Here is a 20,820-nt window from a genome sequence, read left to right as displayed (position 1 = left end):
CCCATGTACATGTTTCAAGGTCTTTTCCTATGGTGATGACCCTTCTTTCAGTTTAACAGGAGAAAAAAATCAGTCATAGAGCTCAAAAGGAAGATGGAGAAACATAGAACCATGATTTCCTGGGCACAACTGCAAAACTACTTTCTTTCCATTCATGTAACACTAGGGTTTTACTATTTGGTATTTTACTATCTGTAACCGTGTATACAATTTTATAGTGGGAAGGTGGCAGCCATCAGCAGCAATGCATCAGCTAAGCACAACTCAGGCAACAGTCCTTCATCATCCTTATCCCCTCTGATTTCTGTAGACCTACACCGCTCCTAAATTCTCTAGAGCTTACCTACCCTTCCCACAGCTCAGAGTGTCTGCAAGGCACTCACTCACCACAAGATTCCCTTGAGAATCCCTGCAGCCCCTCCTACTATTTCCATAGTCCCCCGCACTGGCTGCCCTGAATCATCTGCCCTCTGTTCTCAAACCTGTCTTCTCCCTAGGTTCCATGCCTTCATTCTCACTCCCAATCCCAGATTTAACTCCCTGCTGACTCCAGTGTGCACTTTGCCATGATCCCACTAACTTACAGAGGTTCACAGAAGGTACTGTGGACTTTATAAAGTCTAAAGGGAAACAAAGTTAAGAGGGGCAACAGAGATCAAAGTATGTAGTCTGGGGGAGCAGGAGGAGGCTGGAGTGTAAAGGGGACTTGATCTATGGAGTTTGGGTAGGAAGCCACTGCTGTTAGGAGCAGAGGAGAATGATGCTGATGAACAATTAAGTTGCTTCTGATTCTGGAGGAACAAAATATACTTGTAACCCCTACTGGAGCTAGTTCTTGATAGTCAGTATCTGAAGGTGAACCTTTTCTTTTCCTTTTCTTGACTAGGAAGTTGAAGTTTACTGAGCTCAGTGGCTTCCTGGATGGCTGTATCCAAAGTCTCCTCGAACAGCTTGATCCTGTTGAAAGGTGCCTGGCTCAGATGGGACTGTGAGATGGAGTCTGCATCCAGGTGTGGAGCCAGATAGTGTGTGTCACCCCATAGTGGAGCAAAGGAGAAAATGAGAGGAAAGATATCATGTCACAAAAGTCATCATAGGCAAAAGACAATGAGGAAGAAGATCTTTAAGCAGGGTGCAAAGGGGTCTTAGTATCATTGCTCTTAGCTTTAACTGAGGGTAAAAATTCATTTTGTAGCACATCAGGATTTTTGGGGGGGTCTAACTTGGAATTAGGGGTAGAGGTAGACCAATTAACCAAGTCACCCAGCCCAGAGAAAAAGGGGTAGGACAAGGCAAGCAGGGAGCAGGTTGGAGGAGGATGGAGGGTGATGGAATGGGAACCAATGTCTGTCTTCCTCAGAGTATGATAACTCCATTCTGAGAAAGATGTGCTGGGTCTAATTAATTGTGGGCAATAAAGGCCGGAAGGCATGGTTGGTACACATCCTGAATTGTGGCTTAGACCAGCTTCTGCTTACTAATGGGATAGGCTCACATATGGACCCTGGCTAATGACTGCTTAGGCCAGGCTACTCTGGCTGATAGTGTTCCTGAAGTGGTGGGGGTGGGGAAAACTCTGTTGGAAACAAGGTTCTTTGAGGCTCACAGAAGAAAAATGCATGGTGGAGTGGGAATGAGAGAGCTCCTAGATCTGTAGCCACTGGATGCTGCAAGCAGGAGAGCTGTATGAAACAATTTCCAGTAAGAAGAAGCTGAAAGGCAATGTAGAAAAGAGGGAAAAGTAGCATTACTGGTCCAATCTGTGCACTTTGCCCTCCTCCAGCACAACTTGTTCAAGGATCTCAAAGCATTTTACCAAGGTGGCTCATTACCATGAACCCCCTTTCACAGGAGGGGAAACTGAGGCACAGAGCTGTGTGGGAACTTGCATAGTACTGCACAGTGCTTTAACATGCTATTTAAGCACAGCCCCACATCGGCTCTAGGAGATCTGCCAGGGGAGCTCAGCCACTGTCCACTCATCAATGTTTGTGCACCAAGATACAAATTTTCAGAAAGATTGTTTCTAGACTAAATATGGGTATGGCCAAACAAAGTAGTTTCATGAGATTGGAGGCTGCTCATTTGCCTTAGGAAGATAGAGTACTTAATTCTTCAGGGTAAAGTAGTTGTGCTGACTCTAGTCTCCTTTGCAGCCATCCACAGTCTATAGAAAAATACTGATTAGACAAATAGCATACTGAAGGCAATTACACTCCATTCTTTATTAAGATTCCATGTGCCACGAGTAGTATATGTCATTAGACACAATGAAATCATATCTACATACATAAACCTTCTAGATTCAATTCATGAAATGGTATTTTAATAAATAGAGCAATGGCTGGTGTGTGACTAAGTATCACACTTAGTATTGGAGACAAGTATGCAAAAAATCATTTATAAAACCAGTGCTATGTGTTGAGTATTTTTGACAGTCTGCAAACTGTACAAGTACAGTCTTCTCCAGATGCAAGAAGTTCACTATCAGAGGTTTGAAAAAATTCTAAGCCCTCTGAAAAAAATCCTTGAATCCCAAAATAATATACCTTGCAAAGTAGGTATGAAGATGGATGTGATTATTGATAAGGAGAGAGTTAAGGTTGTTTGAGTGACTTTAATTGGGCATTTCCATACTTTCAAATGTTAGGCTTTCTTTTGTGTTTATCTTTAACTCTGAATTTACTAGGTTACCAATTATTGGTGGTGGTTGTTGTATAACTACAATGTTCCTATGAAATTTGTTACCTGTAAGTTACTGATTAGTACTCTCAACCGTAACTCCAGTTTAATTAATTTTTTTTTGATCTTTTCATCTTTTCCACTCCTATAATCTGTTCCCTCATCCTCATCTCTTTCTGACTCTTGTTTTGTCTAGCACTATTTCATTATTCCTTCTCTTTCCCTACTCCTTAATCCCTTTTTCTTTTCACTCCTTCTCCTAACTTCCACACCTGCTCTCAACAGTGTTGTCAACTTTTGTGATTTTATTCTGAATCTTGTGATACTCGGTATTTTTCTTAAAACCCCAGCTGCTGGAGGCAAGTGATTATGTGAGAATCATAGCTTTAATTGAAAAAGGGAATTTTCTAGCCCTCATGGTTGTGGAGTAAAAATGTGTCCCAAATGCTCCCTAAAAGGTCAGAAACCAGAAGACAAATAAGCATAAACTTTATTATTTTTTAAATCTCAGTTTTTAAGAATCTCATGACTTTTGGGGTCTGACTGATGATTTTTGGGGTCATGCCTCAAGCCTCAGGCAGGTAATACTGCCTTGAAACCCACATTCTATCTCTCCAACCATATTCTCGTCTGCCTTTGCCCATCCCCCGCTAACCTCCTTTACTTTCATCCCCTCAATAGCTCTCCTACCATCTCTGTCATGTACCGATGCAATACTTCAGGACAGAGTTGCAAGAAATTCAGGAAAACGTTATAGATGCATTTTTGTTGGACTCAAGTTTTGTAAAATCTTATTTTTGTAAAAACTACATTTTGGATTACATTTGACATTACAATACCTCTATACAATCATTACAAAATTAGGTTGTATATAATTGCCCTGAATACATCGATGTGTACAGCAGTATGGTAAATATAATTACGATTTAAATATTATAGTGTCAAAATTGTTAAAGAAAAATTATAATATGAACAGAAGAGCTTGTATCACCTAGAATCTTTTTTAACCCTGGTGTCTGCATTTGTAATTTTAAAAACAGTGTAAAATATACTAAAATGAAGCATTCATCTCCTGAAATCCTTTTTAATATAATTCCATTAGTGAGTTATAACTTTAAAGTAGTAATAGGTCTTCGAGTAGTGGCCCTCTGGGTGCTCTCCGTCAGGATGTGCATGCATCTGTGCACTCTTAACAGGAGATTTTTGTCAGCAGTTTCTGCAGTTTACATCTGTACCCTAGACACCCTCATGCTCAGGTACAAGGGTATATAGGGAAGGGGGCAGACTCGCTTTGACTCCAGTTCCTTCTCAACTGCCTGCAGCTTGAGACAGAGCATTGCAGTGTCCACTAGCTTGCCATCTCTCTCGTTTAATCTTTCTTTTTTGTTTTATTATTTAGCATAGTTTGTGCTTGGGCGGGGGGAGCAGAGGAAGGGAGGGTTGCCCTTTCGTTCTTCATTTGCCTGATCTGAGCCTTTGCTTTTTTTCCTGGGCATTAATCCATGGCCTCAAATACAGGTTATTCCTAAAATCCTGGCTTCAAACCCTGCCAGACCTGCCATAGGTCTTTCTGCCACAGCGATGAACATTCAAGCTGCTTCTCCTGCCTTGGAAAAGCTCACATCTCCTCCAAATGTAAGATCTGCTTGGGTTTTAAAAGTATATTTAAGGAATTGAGGGAGAACATACTAAAACTTGTGTTGTTGGAGCACTCTGAGACCTGTGGAGTCTGATTCACCCCCCATATCTTGGATCCAGTTGCTCAGAGAGCCCTGGTGACCATTTCTGTTGTGATGGTAAGCAAAGACCTGGTGGTCCTTCAGAACCATCTAGGCCCTCAAAGGAGATCTTGGATATCCAGAATGGAATAAGAGAAAGGGAAAGTCACTCCCTATATCTGGTTTCAGGATATCTTGCACCGGTACTGCAGAGGTTCCCATCCCCCCTAGTACCAAGATCATGGCATCAGCTAAGAAGACCACCCCTTGTCGTGAGACACCATCAGCTAAACAGCCTAAAGTGGCATCAGCACTGATCTCAGTGCCTTTGAAACACAAGGACTTCTGAGCCAAGCTATAATCAATGCTGTTTTCTGTACCCAGACATGAAGGGCACACTGATCACACTTCAGTACCGTCTCTAGTACCACCCAATGTACTGACTCCTGTGTCCCTTATGCTATCCAGGCTTCTAGTCCTGGAAGACTTTTGAATACTGGAAGATCCTGAATCACTGTTACTGAAGGGTTCCAAGAGACACTCTCCACTGGCACCAACTCACCTCCCAGAGCCTACTTACCTGCTGATCCTACCATCTTTGATGGTGACTCATAGTACCAAAACAGTCAGCAGCCACACAGATACACTTTGAGGGTACAGAGAGAGATTTCCAGCTGGTACTGGCAAAACATCCTCCAGTACCATCTTACCAGCCAACCAACTATCAACCTCTGGTACCAATGCCGTTACAGGACCCTCTTCATTACAGTACTGACTCAACCACCACTACTAGCACCATCACTTGCCCCTCTGTTAGACATGGGGGTTGACACCTTTCCAATTCTGAGGTGTCTATACAAGGTTCCTCCACCTTCCAGCCACTTTCCTTTAAAGTACACTCTGAGGAGGAAAATCCCAGCAGGAGATGCACCCGGTAACATTGTCAAGAACAACATTGTCGCTCTGCCCCTTCCCTTATGCCTCATCATTGTGGGCTTATTGGAACCTGTGGGCCCTTTATGGTGACCAGTTCTACAGGATCCTGTCTTGTAAGAGGGCATGTCAGTAACAACAACTACCTACCTGGCATCCAGCAGAATCTTACAGAGGAGCAAGAGCCAGCTGAAGAAGAAGAAACACCACCTTCTCACAAATCCTTCTCCTTCCTGATAGGCTGAGATTCTGACTTCCAAATTTTCAGAGCTCAAGGCAAATAGACCCTTCAAGAGGTGATCTTCCATATCAACATATTAGAGTTCAAAGTGGTTTGTTATGTTTGCCAATACTTCTTACTCAACATCAGGGGCCACCCGATCAGAATAATTATAGAATCATAGAAATGTAGGTTTGGGAGGGACCTGTGCTGTGGCAGGACCAACTAAATCTAGACCGTCCCTGACAGGTGTTTGTCCAATCTTTTTTTAAAAATTTCCAGTGATGGGGATTCCACAACTTCCTTTGGAAGCCTATTCCAGAGCTTAACTATCCTTATAGTTAGCAAGTATTTCCTAATATCTAACCTAAATCTCACTTGCTGCAGATTAAGTCCATTACTTCTTGTCCTTCTTTCAGTAGACATGGAGGACAATTGACCACCATCCTCTTTATAACAGCCCTTATCATATTTGAAGGCTGCTGTCAGATACCCCTTTAGTATTCATTTCTCAAGATTAAATATACCCATTTATTTTAACCTTTCCTCAGAGGTCAGGTTTTCTAAATCTTTTATCATTTTTGTTGCTATCCTCTAGATCAGCAGGTCTCAACCGAGGGTCTGCAAGCTCTTTCAGGGGGTGTGTGGAGCCCCACCACTGAAACCCGATTCCCCGAGCCCTAGCACCCTCCCCCCACCGGGCTGAAGCCAAGAGTGACATGGGGCTGCAACCCCATAGCTCGGCGCCCCCCCACAGTGCTGAAGCCCCAAGCAATGGCCCTTCCCCCCCACCCCGCAGGGCTGAGGCTGGGAGCAGTGCGGGGCTGAAACACCCCCTCTGCATCTGGGAGCACTGCAGGGCTGAAACCCCAAGCTCCCCCCATCCTCCTGAAGCCCTGCCACCACAAGCAGAAACCTTGAGCCCATGAGCAGAGTTGAGGGGGCACCAGGCTGTTGTCCCCCAAACTGTAGTGCCTTACCCAAAGTAGTCCTAGAGGGCAGCTACACCCCCCACCTCTTCCTCTCCCTCAGCCCTCCTCAGGCCCCACCCTCTGGCCAGATCCTAGGCAGGAAGACAAAGCCAGGCAGTGAGGGGCAGCTGCTCCTTTGGCTGGTGGTGCCATAGAGTGGGCAGCTGTGGCATTCCCCCATGTGCTGCTAGTGCCTGGGCTTGCAGCTGCTCCTCAGCTCCCCACCTTCTTTGACTGCTCAAGCAGCCAATCAGAGCTGCCCAGGCAGTTCCGAGCCCAGCAGAGCCCTCAGGGAGTAATCACCGGCACACAGCCCCAGACTGGTGGGGTGGCCTGATGAGGTGAGGCAGGGGGTGGAGGTGGCATCCCCTCCCTAGACCCCACTGTGCAGAGCTGGCCCAAGCCTTGCTGGCCTTTGCCCCCCCAAAATAGAAGTAAATGTATGCCTATGCCCCAGAGTCCCACTCCTGGCCCAGAGCCACCCCACCCCACCCACCCTTGCTGGGCCCTGGAGTTTTTCTAGCATGTTGAGGGAAGGTCTCAGAAAGAAAAAGGTTAAGAACCCCATCTCTAGATTGCTAATTTGTCCACATCTTTCTTAAAGTGTGATGCCTGAATTGGACACAGTACTCTAGCTGAGACTTCACCAGTGCCAAGAAGAGCAGGAGAATTACCTCCCATATCATACCTATGACACTCCTGTTAATATACTCAAGAATATTAGTCTTTTTCATAGCTGCACCACATAGTTGACTCATACAATTTGAGATCCACTATAATCCCCAGATCTTTTTCAACACTACCACCATCTAGCCAATTATTCCCCATTTTGTATTTGCATTTGATTTTTCCTCCTTAAGTACTTTGCATCTGTCTTTATTGATTTTAATCTTGTTGAATTCAGACCAATTCTCCAATTTGTCAAGGTCATTTTGAATTCTAATCCTGTCCTACAAAGTGTTTGCAACCTCTCCTAGTTTAGTGTCCATTGCAAATTTTATAAGCAAACTGTTCACTCCATTATCCAAGTCATTAATGGAAATATTGAATAGTACCAGACCAAGGACTGACCCCTGCAGGGCCCCACTAGATATACCCTCTCATTGTGATGGCAAACCATTTATAACTACTCTGAGTATGGTCTTTCAACCAGTTGTGTGCCTACCTTATAGTAATTTCATCTAGACCACATTTCCCTAGTTTGTTTATGAGAATGTCATGTGGGGCTGTGTTAAAAACCTCACTAAAATCAAGATATATCACATGTACATTTCTCCCCTTCCACTAGGCCAGTAACTCCGTCAAATAAGCTGTCAAATAATGCTGGACAACAGAGCAGCAATGTATTATATCAGTAGACAGGGAGGAGCAAGATCTCAGTCCTTATGTGGTGAATCCATAAAACTGTGTAACTGGTGCATATCACAGCACATGCATATCTCAGAAGTTTATCTACCAGGACTATAGAACACAGTAGCAGGCTGTCTCATCAGGAATATTCACATTGACTACGAGTGGGAGATATTCCAAGAGATACGTCTTACCTGGTGTCATCCAAAGATAGATCTCTTTGCAACACCATCCAATGCCAAATGCAGTACATTCTGCTCGAGGAGAGGGCACAGCTGCAACTCTATGGGAGATGCCCTAGTCATTCCTTGACCTTGCATTTTATTATACACTTATCTTCCAACATCTTTACTGCTCAAGGTCCTAACAAATTGAAACAGGAAAAATTAGTAGCCATCCTCATAGCAGTCATGGCTGAGACAGGTGTGGTTCCAAGAGCTGGTTTGCATATCTCTGTGACCCTCTCTGCTTTCCTACAAATCTCCTCACTGAGGTGTGTGTCTGTCACATGCCAACATGTTGGTGCTTCACCTCAAGGTGTGGCTAATAGCTGGCTTTCTGGTATAGAACAAGACTACTCTCCAGAGGAACAAATAGTACTACTTAATAGTCAAAAACACACCTACATTTGAAAACTCACCTACATTGGCATTCCCTCTGAGACCTTTCCACTTGGCTTATCCAGAATGCTTTGTCCAGTTCTGAAAGAAGACTTCATAGATTACTCTGGGATCCAAAAAACTCAGTTTGACTCCAGGTCATCATTTAGGTTAGTGTATTAGGTGTATAACAGCTCTTTGCACATGCTAGCCAGGCCCAGATGCAGGGGGGTTAGGTACAGGGTGATACTGCAATTCCAATTCACGTCACACACTACACAGTTTATATACATCTTTCCTAACTACTAATATCTATGCTTCTTGCATGTAAGGACCAATTGTTTTGCAGATTGTGTAAGGCAAGCTTAACAGTAAAGGGTGTTTAGAGCCTTGATGGCTGACCCCAGTGTTCTGTCATGACAGAGTGATGCTACAGCCACACCCTTGCGTCCGACCTCAACTTTCGTCAGGATTCCATGTTAATCAGGAGACTCACATACTGGTATTTTATTCCAAACCTCACTCTTCTAAAGAAGAAATAAGTCTCACTGAATGTAAGAAGAGTTCTCACCTTTTATGTAGACAGGGTTATGCCCCTTAGGGCTTCATGAAGGCTTTTCATCTCAATTGCAGAATGAATGAAAAGACCTTGTTTTACGCCCAAAGTTTGTCCAAATGGATTGCAGGATGTATCTTAACCTGTTATGAAGCCTTTGGGGTCTCACCCCTCTCCGAGGGTGATTGCTCATTCCACCAGGACTCAATCTACCTTTGAAGCCCTACTGAAAAACGTATGTCTCAGACATCTGCAGGGCAGCCATCTGGTCTTTCAGTGTACACGCTTTTCCCAGAACTACACTCTCACATCTTCTTTGAGAGCTGACGCACCTTTCAGTGATGCTGTTCTACTCTCTGTACTGAGTCTGACTCCTTGGCACCCTTCTTCGTAATTGAGGTACTGCTTATGAATATCCAGATATGGAGCACTTATAGGGGCACTACTCAAAGAAAAAGGAGACTGTACTTACCTTGTACAATAAGTGGAGTTCTTTGAGATGTGTGTCCCTATGGCTGCTCCACTACCTGCTCTCCTTCCCTTCTGCCTTGAAGTGTTTCATTTTTGAGAAGGAACTGGAGTGGCAGGGGGTCTGTCCCTTCCTTATATTACCCATGTATTGTAACACCAAGGTGTCTAGGACACAGGCACGGACTGCAGACGCCATTGACAACAATCATTGATTAAGAGTGCATGGATGCATGTGCATCCTGACGTGGAGCACCATAGGGACACATCTCAAGCAACTCCAGTTACTGTACAAGATAAGTAACTTCTTTTCCTAACTAACTCAGAATTTCATTTATTTAACCAAGTTAAGTACTGAAATGAAGCCCACTAGAGCCAGACTTTGATTGTCTGTGGCAGTTTTTAAAAGACATGGAAAACTAATAATAGAAAAAGTTATTTCTGTTGAGTGATGTGTAACATGTATATTATGCTTTTCCTTCCTTAGTTTAAATAGCTCCTTTGGTTTTGAGGTTTTTGAGGAAGAAACCAAATAAGATGTGTACTTTATTTTAAGGCAAAATGCTGTTGTGGTATACCACTTTCTGTAAGACTAAGCAAATGCTATAGTAAAATTTTGAAAGAAATCAAAAGGGTTTTATTGTTGTAAAATATTTGTTATTTGTAAGGTGTGCACATGAAATGAATTATTAAGATGTTGTAAACATGATGAACTGGTGAATAATCGCTATAAAACCTTCATTTTTATACAGCAACTCTAAATTTGCTAAGCATTAGATTTATAGTACAATTATTTGTCCACACAACTCTTTTAACACTGAGGGCACCAATTGCACCTGCAAAAACACATATATTCACTTTGTGCAGGCAAAAACTGCATTTGTGTGTACAAACAATAGCTGTTTGAAACGCCAAATCACACAAAACTTGCCTGCTTTTGTTTTGTGTAATGATTTTGAAATATAACCCAGACTTGTCCAATGATTCTGTGAAACTTGTGAATCTTTTTTGTGAGCCCAAAGGCCCACTTTTGAGAAAGTCTGAACCAATTTATGTTTTTATGTTGGAATCAGGTGAATTTGCCTTTTTGAATGGTGTTTTGCTTTGTTTTTTTTTAGTTCACTGAAGTATGAAACTTAGGGGGCTAGATTCAGTATAAACCTAGACAGGTGACCTGGGCAGCAGTAAGTGTTTCCAGTGTAAGGTTGCAATATGATTGATATGCGGGCAGAAGAAGAGGGTGAGAAAAGCAAAAAAGTGGATGGAATCAGATTGTTTGTTTATATTATGGTAATTGTCAGAGGTCCTAGCTGAGTTCAGAGCCCAGTTGTGTTAGGCCAGCATTTCTCAAACGGGGTGTCCTGACCCAAAAGAGGCTCACAAGGCTACTGTAGGGGGGTCACGGTATTGCCACCCTTACTTCTGCACTGCCTTCAGAGCTGGGTGTCCAGAGAGCGGCAGCTGTTTGCCAAGTGCCCAGCTCTGAAGGTAGTGCTGCTGCCAGCAGCAATGCAGAGGAAGGGTGGCATGGTATGTGTGAGGGGGTCATCACTTTTTTTGAGAGGGGGTCATCAGAGCCTGAAATATTTTGAAAGGGGAGGCCCAGCAAAGAAAGTTTGAGAACACCTGTGTTAGGCACTGTATAAGCTTGTAAGGGACAGTCTGTCTTCTGAAGAGCTTACAGTCAAAATCTGTGATGTTGCGATGATGAGAAACAAGGGTAAGAATAAGCAAGATTCAGTTAACAACAACAACAGTAAAATAAAAAAACCCTCAGTTCATAGATATGCTATTTAGAAATGTTTCCTGAAAAGAAAGTAGTGTTAATAATTTTTGGTCAATGTCCCTCTTCCCTCTGAGTTAGTACCATAACAGTCATTAGGTTTAATCTGGTTCCCTGACAAACATCCTGATTAAATAGATCCCCCAATAAAATTACATCTTAATTAAGTGGTGCAAATTGCATCAGTAATTATCTTAACCTTACAGCAAATTCCATCTTTCAGAGGAATGGCAAAGGGAGCCTCACCTCTCATTGAAATACCAACTAGTTACTTTCCTCCAACCTGAACTTTTTCCATTGCAAGTACCCTCATTGACATTTAGGCATTTTTGTAGTCCCCTTCCCAGATGGAAATGAGGCATAAACTTTTAATGGTAAGAGTAATTAACCATTTTTGGAACAATTTAGGAAGTGTCGTGGTGGACTCTCCATCACTGACAATTTTTACATAAGGATTGGATGTTCTTCTAAAATATATGTTATAGGAATTATTTTGGGAAAGTTCTATGGAACTGAAGATGTCACCTTCTACAGGACAGGCCCAACAAAGAAAGTAACAGAACACCACTAGCCGTCATTTCATCCCCCAACTAAAATCTCTCCAGTGCATCATCAAGGATCTACAACCTATCCTGAAGGACGATCCCTCACTCTCACAGATCTTGGGAGACAGGCCAGTCCTCACTTACAGACAGCCCCCCAACCTGAAGCAAATACTCACCAGCAACCACACACCACACAACAAAAACACTAACCCAGGAACCTATCCTTGCAACAAAGCCCGTTGCTAACTCTGTCCACATATCTATTCAGGGGACACCATCATAGGACCTAATCACATCAGCCACACTATCAGAGGCTCGTTCACCTGCACATCTACCAATGTAAAATATGCCATCATATGCCAGCAATGCCCCTCTGCTATGTACATTGGCCAAACTGGACAGTCTCTACGCAAAAGAATAAATGGACACAAATCAGATGTCAAGAATTATAACATTCAAAAACCCAGTCGGAAAACACTTCAACCTCACTGGTCACTCAATTACAGATCTCAAAGTCGCAATACTAAAAAAAACAACTTCAAAAAACAAACTCCAATGAGAAACTGCAGAATTGGAATTATTTTGCAAACTAGACACCATTAAATTAGGCTTGAATAAAGACTGGGAGTGGATGGGTCATTACACAAAGTAAAACTGTTTTCCCATGCTAATTTCCGCCCCCCACCACCACTGTTACTCACACCTTCTTGCCAATAGTTGGAAATGGGCCATCCTGATTATCACTACAAAAGTTTTTTTTTCTTCTGCTGCTAATAGCTCACCTTAATTAATTATCCTCGTTACAGTTGGTATGGCAACACCCATTTTTTCATGTTCTCTGTATATATATTTTCCTACTGTATCTTCCACTGCAGACATCCGATGAAGTGGGCTTTAGCCCATGAAAGCTTATGCTCAAATTGTTAGTCTCAGGTGCCACAAGTACTGCTCGTTCTTTTTTCTATGGAACTGTATTCTACAGGAAGTTGGACTAGATTATCACAATGGTCCCTTCTAGTCCTGGAATATATGCAGTTTGCTGTGTTTCTACTTTCTCCTTCTTCAGCTTTTTGCTTAAAACACATTTCCTTCAAGTCTTGTCTATCACCAGCCGTCTCTATTTCATACATGCGGCTTAGTGAGTAAAGTAATCCCCTTAACAGGGATGCTTTCAGGTGATTTTGTAACATTCACTGGCATTTGGTCTTTGTGTGTCTCTGTATAATGTTGCTTTTGTACATTTTTACTTCTAACAGCTTTCATTCTTTCTTTTGTTTATGATACATGCAGAAAACATATACTCTGCGTCACCACTGCTTACTCCTATCTGCTAGTTAGTTCCTTTCAGACATGCCGATTACACATGTTGGCCCACAATATTGCAAATCTCATAAAAGTCTCTTCTACCATTTCTGGGCAGACACCTGGCTCAGTGCCAATCCAATGCAGATAATTCCTTTTCCTAACATTATAGGCATCTCCAGTAACATGCATCTACCCAGACAGTAACAACTGTACTACTGAAATCCCTTTTCTGTTACATTACAATTACACTTAATCAGGATGAAAAGCTATCCACTGGGGCTTCCTGATTAAGTGGATTCCACTGTAATGCAAAACAAGGCTAGAGGAAGTGGAGTCAAAAGAAGAAAAGGCCAGTACAATTCAGAATGATTTGGATAGACCAAGTATACAAATAGATGAATGAATTGTGCCGTTCACCTCATAGAAATGTTAGGTAATGAGTTTAAGAACAAACCAAATGAAAAGAGATCATCCAGAACCTTGTGGCACAAAGGATAGAAAAAGAAAAAGATCTATAGTAGATCAAATAAATCCTTTGGCATTGTTTAATAGAAAAAAAAAGGTTTGGAATTCATAAGAGAAATTATGAATGTCATTAGGACAATATTCTAGCCTGTACCATTGGACTGTTTAGTGAGGCCATATTTAGAATAGTCTGACTGTTTGAGCTGTTTTCTTACAAAATGGTTGGAGCTGATCAGAAAGTAGAAAATTATTTTTCTGCAAAATTTCATTTTGTTTTGTCACTGAAATTTCTTTTTCATAAAACTTTTCCTAGTAAGTCTACTCTACATAATTGAATAATAGAAGGTACACAGGACCAGGGCTGGCTCCAGGCACCAGCCCAGCAAGCAGGTACTTGGGGCGGCCAACAGAGAGGGGTGGCACCTCCGGCCCTTCGGCGGAGGGTCCCTCACTCCTTCTGGGAGCAAAGGACCAGCTGCCGAATTGCCGAAGACAAATTGGTGGTAGTGCCGCAGATCGCGATCGTGGCTTTTCTTTTTCTTTTTCTATTTGCTGCTTGGGGTGGCAAAAATCCTGGAGCCGGCCCTGCACAGGACAATCAGAATGATAAATGGTGTTGATTATTCAAAAATGTGAGAGAAAGTAGGGATTTTACTCTGATCTCACTATTGTTGCACTGGTGAAACTTCACTGAGTGCAATGGAGTTACTGCAGATTCATACCAGTATAATTGTGAGTAGAATCAGTCTCTAAGGGTAAGTGCTGGCCCTGTTGAAGTCAGTGATAAAGCTCCAACTTACTTCAGTGGAGCAGGATTTTCCCCTGAGAATATATTTTTGTTTCAAGGTGTGCAGGTCTAACTGTTCAGTTCCCAGTAGCATTAAATACTACAACACAATAGTAAAAAATTTACTATTTACTCCAGGTATTTTCTTTTGTTGGGTTCAGAGCTACATATTTATGGTATTCAAACAAGTTACTTTTTCTCACTTAATATGTCTGGGCCCAATCTTTCTGCCCTTGAGATAAACAAAAGTATTGCCATAGCTTCAATAGGAGTAGGTTCAGGCCCTGTACAGAATGCAAAATAATAAGTCCTGCATCTTCAAAGATGTAAATGACATGAAGTGTGTGGTGAAAATCTCGCTATCTCCCTATTTATATTTGTGTGACCTATTAGATAGTTATGTTCCCACACATTGTGTAGCAGAATACTAATCTGAGTACCCATCCCTCAAATTGCATAAGAGGAACTAGGTTAAAATGTGGCCTTGGAGGCCCATATAGGGCTTCTCTTGAAATCGGTAAACTCTGCATGCACATATTATGACACAATTTGAGCCACTTCAAGTGGGAACTGAGTGTACACATTTCTGAGATCACAATTAGGCCATGTTCCTGCCCACTGCTCCACATAGGCAGATTCCTGCACCCATGTGGAGCCCTACTGAAATCAATAGGGTTACACCTGGACAGAGGGGTCTACATGTGTGGAGCATTTACAGGTTTAAGGGCCTAATTTTGCACTCAGAAATTTAGTCCATGGAGTTGGGTTGCAGACAAAAATGTATTCTGGCACTTAAAGAGTTTATACATCTCATACATTACTCATAAATGGTCACTGATCCATGTTTAAAACAGGTACTATTCGTTTTTTAAAATATTTTAGTAGTCTGAAATTAAAAAAAGGCCTAAGTTAAAAAATGAGAGTGAAAAAAGGAATCCATGTCTCCTCATCTTCTTTATTGGTTTTACTTTCTCATAGTGCAAAAACCTTGTAAACACATGCTCTGAAACATTATACTGCAAGGAAATCATTATAAATCCCTGAAAACATAAGTCTATAATAATGCTGGCATATCATAACTATAGGATTGTGGCTGTAACACATTTAAAAATATGCAGTTATAGTCCATTGGCCACATTATTTACACTGGATATTAGCTGTACTGCAAGAAACATGTTTTAATTCCTTTACAGGCTCCAAAACACTGATATGTTTATTTCACCATGTCATCTGAACAGAGACTCATTGTTTGAACTTCAGTATTGGGAAGATTGTATCTAAAATGAGGGAAGCTTTTAGCAATTTATTTAGCTGTTTGTAAGAAAATATAATAAAAATTAAAAAATGTTAACTTACAATGCATTACTTTTAAAGTACACATAATAATTGGAAGATAACAAAAGGAGAAACCTGATTCTTATTTGCCTGAGTTTTGATAATTTTGGTTTAATAGTAAACACTTACACTTTGTAATGAAAATCAGAGAGAACGGTAGCAATTAAAATGAAAGCTGTTCAATGTTGTAAAATATGCCATGTCCACCATAAGAAAATGTTTCAGCAGATTTAGAAATATAAACGTTGCTAGTAGCCTCTTGAAGGAGTAGCAGTCTGCAGGCATGCAGCTGTAACTTCATAACAGCATGGTAGACTGTTTTATGGAGCCGGTGATTACAAAGATCCACTTTAACTGTTTTTTTCTTACTGGCAGGTGTCCCACTGGCCTGAGGCCAAAAACTGTGAGCATACTGCAGCCTGTGGTTTACACCAGTGTGTAGAAAATGCCGTCACTAGTTGGCTGCACATAATTACACTGATTGTGGTCTGACAACTTGACTTACAATATAGAAATGTGATAAATATGCAAAGTATCTCACAGATATGACCCTCTTACAAGTTGTGTCTGATTGTTTTTCTCCTCAACAGATACGATATCTGCACTTATAAAAACAAGCCCTGTGGAACACTGGGTAAGTTTACAAAGTGGAACTTCAGCTTGTATTTGTTGTTTGTTTGCATTCTGATTATTGATCATGGTTTAGTTTTGACCTCTTCTGCTAGTGAGCCTTCTCAAATATACACATATAAACAGTAAAATGTAATTTATGTGGGTATAGATTTTGTTAGATCACTAGAAGATTAAATTATGTGAATTGCTGTTGGGCGTTTCTTTTCTGGCATCTGTAATGCTGATAAAACCTACTAGATGATTCAAACTTACCAAGCAGTAATTAAAGCAGAAAACTTACTGCTTATTTCCATATAATCTATTTCCATTATATATTTCAAAAATACAAACGGGAGAGGAAGGGAAAAAAAGACCCAGCCCCAGGAAACAGACTTTGTGGTTTAAATTGTTGCCATACTGTGTGAGTCGAGGTGCAACATCAAGACTGCTTCTTCTATAAAGCATTGTGGAAAATAATACAACAATGTAAATTAAAACAATATTGGAACTCCTTGGTGCCTTGACAGTGGAAAGCACATTTGTCAATATTATGGACAGGGTGGAGAGATATTGTCCTTGCCATCCCTAAATTTGTCACCACAAAGGTGTGTGTTATATATCATAAATATTGCAGTTTTAAAGACAGAAATTATTATTAAAGAGACTTTCGTGCCCGGACTAAGTCTAATATGTACCTAACAAATCACTTTTTCAACCTTAAATCATTCCATTAGCTTCTTCCTTGTAATTAACTATCAGCACTCTAATTCTGAGCTGCAGACTAGTTCGGCTTATTGATTTTGTGTGTAATTATTTTGTAGGTCTTCCACTGATCAGAGTCAACCATGGTATTTTTTTTCTGTTTTCTCCATTACTGTCTTCACTGAACCATATTCTGATAACCTTAACTCATGTCGAATAGTAACTTACTATACAAGTGGTCCTACTGAAGTCACTAGGGCAACTTGTGTAGTTAAGCTGTAGTCAATGTGAGTAAAGGATATTGGAATCTGGCCCACTGTAAACATAATCCATATGCATAATGTATTTTAGTATAACATAAATGCCTTCAGACTACATATTTCTAAATTAAAGCCAGCACAGAGATGTCAAAACTGCGAAGACATACTAATGTCACAGAATTGCCACTGCAAGTGTTCAAAAGGGGAAAATATCACAGGAAACATTTAGTGAAAAACATTTCTTACTTTATACTCATATTTAATGTATTTTACTATTAGTGCACTAATCCTCATTTTATAAGACTTCAGCATAGAGCCAAATTCTGTTCCACTTGAAACCAGCACAATAGAGGCCAGACTTGGCTGCATACTTTACTAAATAGAAAGTGAACAAATTTTAAATTGATGCTTTTGTTCATAAAGCATCAGTTACAACCCCCCTCCTCCTTTTCTGCAATGGGAATCTTGACAACAGAACTATGGCCATTTCTTTGCATTGTGGGAACCGGAGTGGGAGTAGGGACAATATCCTCTATGGCTCTGAGTCAACAAAACACTTAAGAAATGCTTAAGTGCCATTGACCTCAAGAAGTTAGAGTGAAGCACATGCTTAATGGGAGCATATATATGAAGTCCCTATAGACAGCAGCACAATGAGTAGGAGGAACCCTGGGTGCCCTGGGGAGAAATGGGGCTAGAAGATCTTCCGCTAGACAGATCTTCTAGTTCTTCCCTTCCAATCTCTGGCATAAGGAGCTATGCAAGGAGCTATGTAGAAAAAGCAGCTTGCATCAAGGTTATCTCTGTACTGCAATAAACCACCTATGGCTGTGTCTGGCCCATGTTAGCTGACTTGGGTTCAAAGGGCTCAGGCTGTGGGGCTGAAAAATTGCAGTGTAGATGTTCAGGCTTGGGTAGGAGCCCAAGCTCTGAGACTCTGTGAGAGGGGAGGGATCCAGAACCTAGGCTCCAGCCTGAGCCCAAATGTCTACACCGCAATTTACAGCCCAGTGAACCTGGGTCAGCTGACATGGGCCAGCTGTGGGTGTTTTATTGCAGTGTAGACATACCTAAAGTGTCTGTGCAGCTGCTATGTGGCTTCAGTGGAGGATTTCTCCTCCCTCTCTTACACATCTGCTGAGCACCTGGCTCAGCTTCTTGGGCCAGGTCTGGGTTCTGGATTTGGCCTCCACTGTTTGTTGCAAACATAAAAGCACTGTACAGAATTACAAATCATTAGCCTGAGCCTCAGGCCATTATTCCTGTGAGTAAGGGTTGCTGGACCAAGTTCTATACACTGAACATATAGGGATCTCTTTACACACACTTGAACTGTGGCCACCTCAGTGGGGGAACATGACAGTCATAAAAGTGCTTGGTACACTACATTCAAATTCAGGAAGTAAAGAATACCTCTTCCAATTAGAACAGAGAATTTTAGGCAGGTGGAACATTATTAGACTGGCAACAGATAGACTGCAAAAAATTTGTTAAATATTTTTCTTAATTCTCTCATCACTAATCCTTTCTCCCCAGTCACCTCATCCTCTCTTTCCAGTGGTTACTAGTCATCTCATTCCTACTTATTTTAGGCAGAAGGGCATAATTTAGCACCATTTTCTCATAAAAGGTAACAACTTGCCTTCCGTGGCAAAGTAATTATTTTTCCAGTCACTGTTTTGGAGTACTGTATTTCGCAGGGCAGGTGATTCCCTTGGAGAGGCTGTTAATGCTTCTTCCAGATAAAAGACCACAGGAAAGAATATCTTAGGTAAGGCTGCTGGTTAGATTCCATCACCAGTGACAGCAAAGTAGTTCTGCCATAGTATATATTTTATGTGATGTTCTAATGCTGAAGAGTGTGTATGACACAGCAGAGCTATATTCTGTGAGTGCCAGTAGCTTTCTTCCTGTTAAGGAATCTTTTAAAAGCACTTATAATACAATGATAAATGGAAAAGCCTTCCATGTTTAAGTGAATGTTTTTTATTAACATGTCTCCTTTCCTTTTTTGATGCATTCGGTTTTATTTTTATACAAAAAAAAGTACCCCTTGGGGCTTTTTGTAGCTAAAAAGTTTCTTGTATGTTTTTAGGAACCCACTAAGCTTAAACAGATCTCTTTAGAAAAATAATGTGGATACATTTTACTTTCTGCAGCCTCAAGAATGTTAAAATAGAAATGCTTTCTTGAATTCTCTCTCCTGGCTCAAGTTACTAGGTGGTCCCAAGTTACCAGAAGTAAAATTTATAAATCTAACCCCTAGTCTAGACATTTTCCAGCACTGACTGTAGTTCAAAAAATATTAATGTCTAGCCGGCAAAGAGAAATTCCCTCCAGTGATTTTGAAAATGACTAGAAAGTTAACCTTTTGCCAACTGCTCCTTCTGTGTGTAGAGGTTATTAAAAAGAATCCAGCCATTTATAACTAGGGCTTTTAAGACTTGAACACCTTGGCATGACCCTTTGTGTCTCCTTCTGTTTATTCAGGCTTGGCCTCCGTGGCTGGAATGTGTGAGCCTGAAAGGAGCTGCAGCATTAATGAAGACATTGGCCTAGGTTCAGCTTTTACCATTGCACATGAGATTGGTCACAAGTGAGTGAGTTTAAAAAATATGTATAATAAATTTGATTATACCACCTTTGAAATAACAATGTAATCATTACGATCACGATCTCTTATGTTTTGGCTGTACCATCTCTCCTCTAGTGCCTGTGGTTGCTGTAGATAACATTATCCATGATGAGTGGTGATACATTTTATTTGGTGTATTTTATCAAGAACTTCTACTTTAGAATTAAGTCTGTATTGCTTACCCTTCTACTTCAGATCCCAATTTAATGTGATTCTGATGCTGGGCTCATAAATTGCCTACCTTGTTTCATATATATATATTTTTAAGATTTGGTTTTGGTATTGTCTTTTTCCCCCTCTTTCCTTTGTCTACCTCTCTTAGTGGATCAAAAGCAGTTAAAAGGTAAAGATTATTATTTCTCATATTATTTTGTTTTTTTTAAATCATAATTAACTCCAATTTGATCTGTACTGGGACCAGTGCTGTTCAATATATTCATAAATGATCTGGAAAAAGAGGTGAACAGTGAGATGGCAAATTTGGTAGCTGACACAAAATTACTCAAAATAGTTGAGCCTAAAGCTGACTGAAGAGTTACAAAGTCACTAAACTGTGTATCCGGGTAACAAAATGGCAGATGAAATTCAGTGTTGATAAATGCAAAGTAATGCACACTGGAAAACATAATCCCAACTATTTATATAAAATGATAGAGTCTAAATTAGCTGTTGCCACTCAAGAAAGAGATCTTGGAGTCATTGTTGATAGCTGTCTGAAAACATCCCACTCAATGTGCTGTGGCAGTCAAAAAAGCTAACAATTTTTGGAGCCATTCAGAAAGGGATTGATAATAAGACAGAAAATATCATAATGCCACTATATAAATCCATGGTACACCACACCTTGAATACTGTGTGCAATTCTGGTCACCCCATCTCAAAAAAGATATATTA

The 20,820-nt window shown here is 41.0% G+C and overlaps 1 protein-coding gene and 1 long non-coding RNA gene across 3 annotated transcripts in view; one reads left to right on the top strand and one right to left on the bottom strand.

Moving 5' to 3' along the window:
• The window catches only part of ADAMTS6 (ADAM metallopeptidase with thrombospondin type 1 motif 6), a 311,564-nt gene that overhangs the window by 117,762 nt on the left and 172,982 nt on the right, over positions 1 to 20,820 (top strand). Inside the window, exons 8-9 of the mRNA XM_039545681.1 lie at positions 16,308 to 16,351; positions 19,782 to 19,887. Coding sequence (XP_039401615.1) covers positions 16,308 to 16,351; positions 19,782 to 19,887 — 150 coding nt within the window. The remainder of the gene's footprint in view (positions 1 to 16,307; positions 16,352 to 19,781; positions 19,888 to 20,820) is intronic.
• Positions 708 to 8,576, bottom strand: LOC120408584. 2 transcript variants are annotated; one of them, XR_005600800.1, is made up of 3 exons: positions 8,515 to 8,576; positions 8,069 to 8,237; positions 708 to 1,000 (listed from the first exon to the last, which is right to left on the bottom strand). It is a non-coding gene; the product is annotated as an uncharacterized LOC120408584 (long non-coding RNA). The 2 variants fall into 2 exon arrangements; XR_005600799.1 differs by lacking the exon at positions 708 to 1,000 and adding an exon at positions 1,413 to 1,712.

Source organism: Mauremys reevesii, linkage group 6, assembly GCF_016161935.1.
Source record: "Mauremys reevesii isolate NIE-2019 linkage group 6, ASM1616193v1, whole genome shotgun sequence".
NCBI classification, from domain to species: domain Eukaryota; kingdom Metazoa; phylum Chordata; order Testudines; family Geoemydidae; genus Mauremys; species Mauremys reevesii.
Note: the sequence above shows the minus strand (reverse complement) of the source record. Positions and strands in the feature narration are given on the sequence as shown.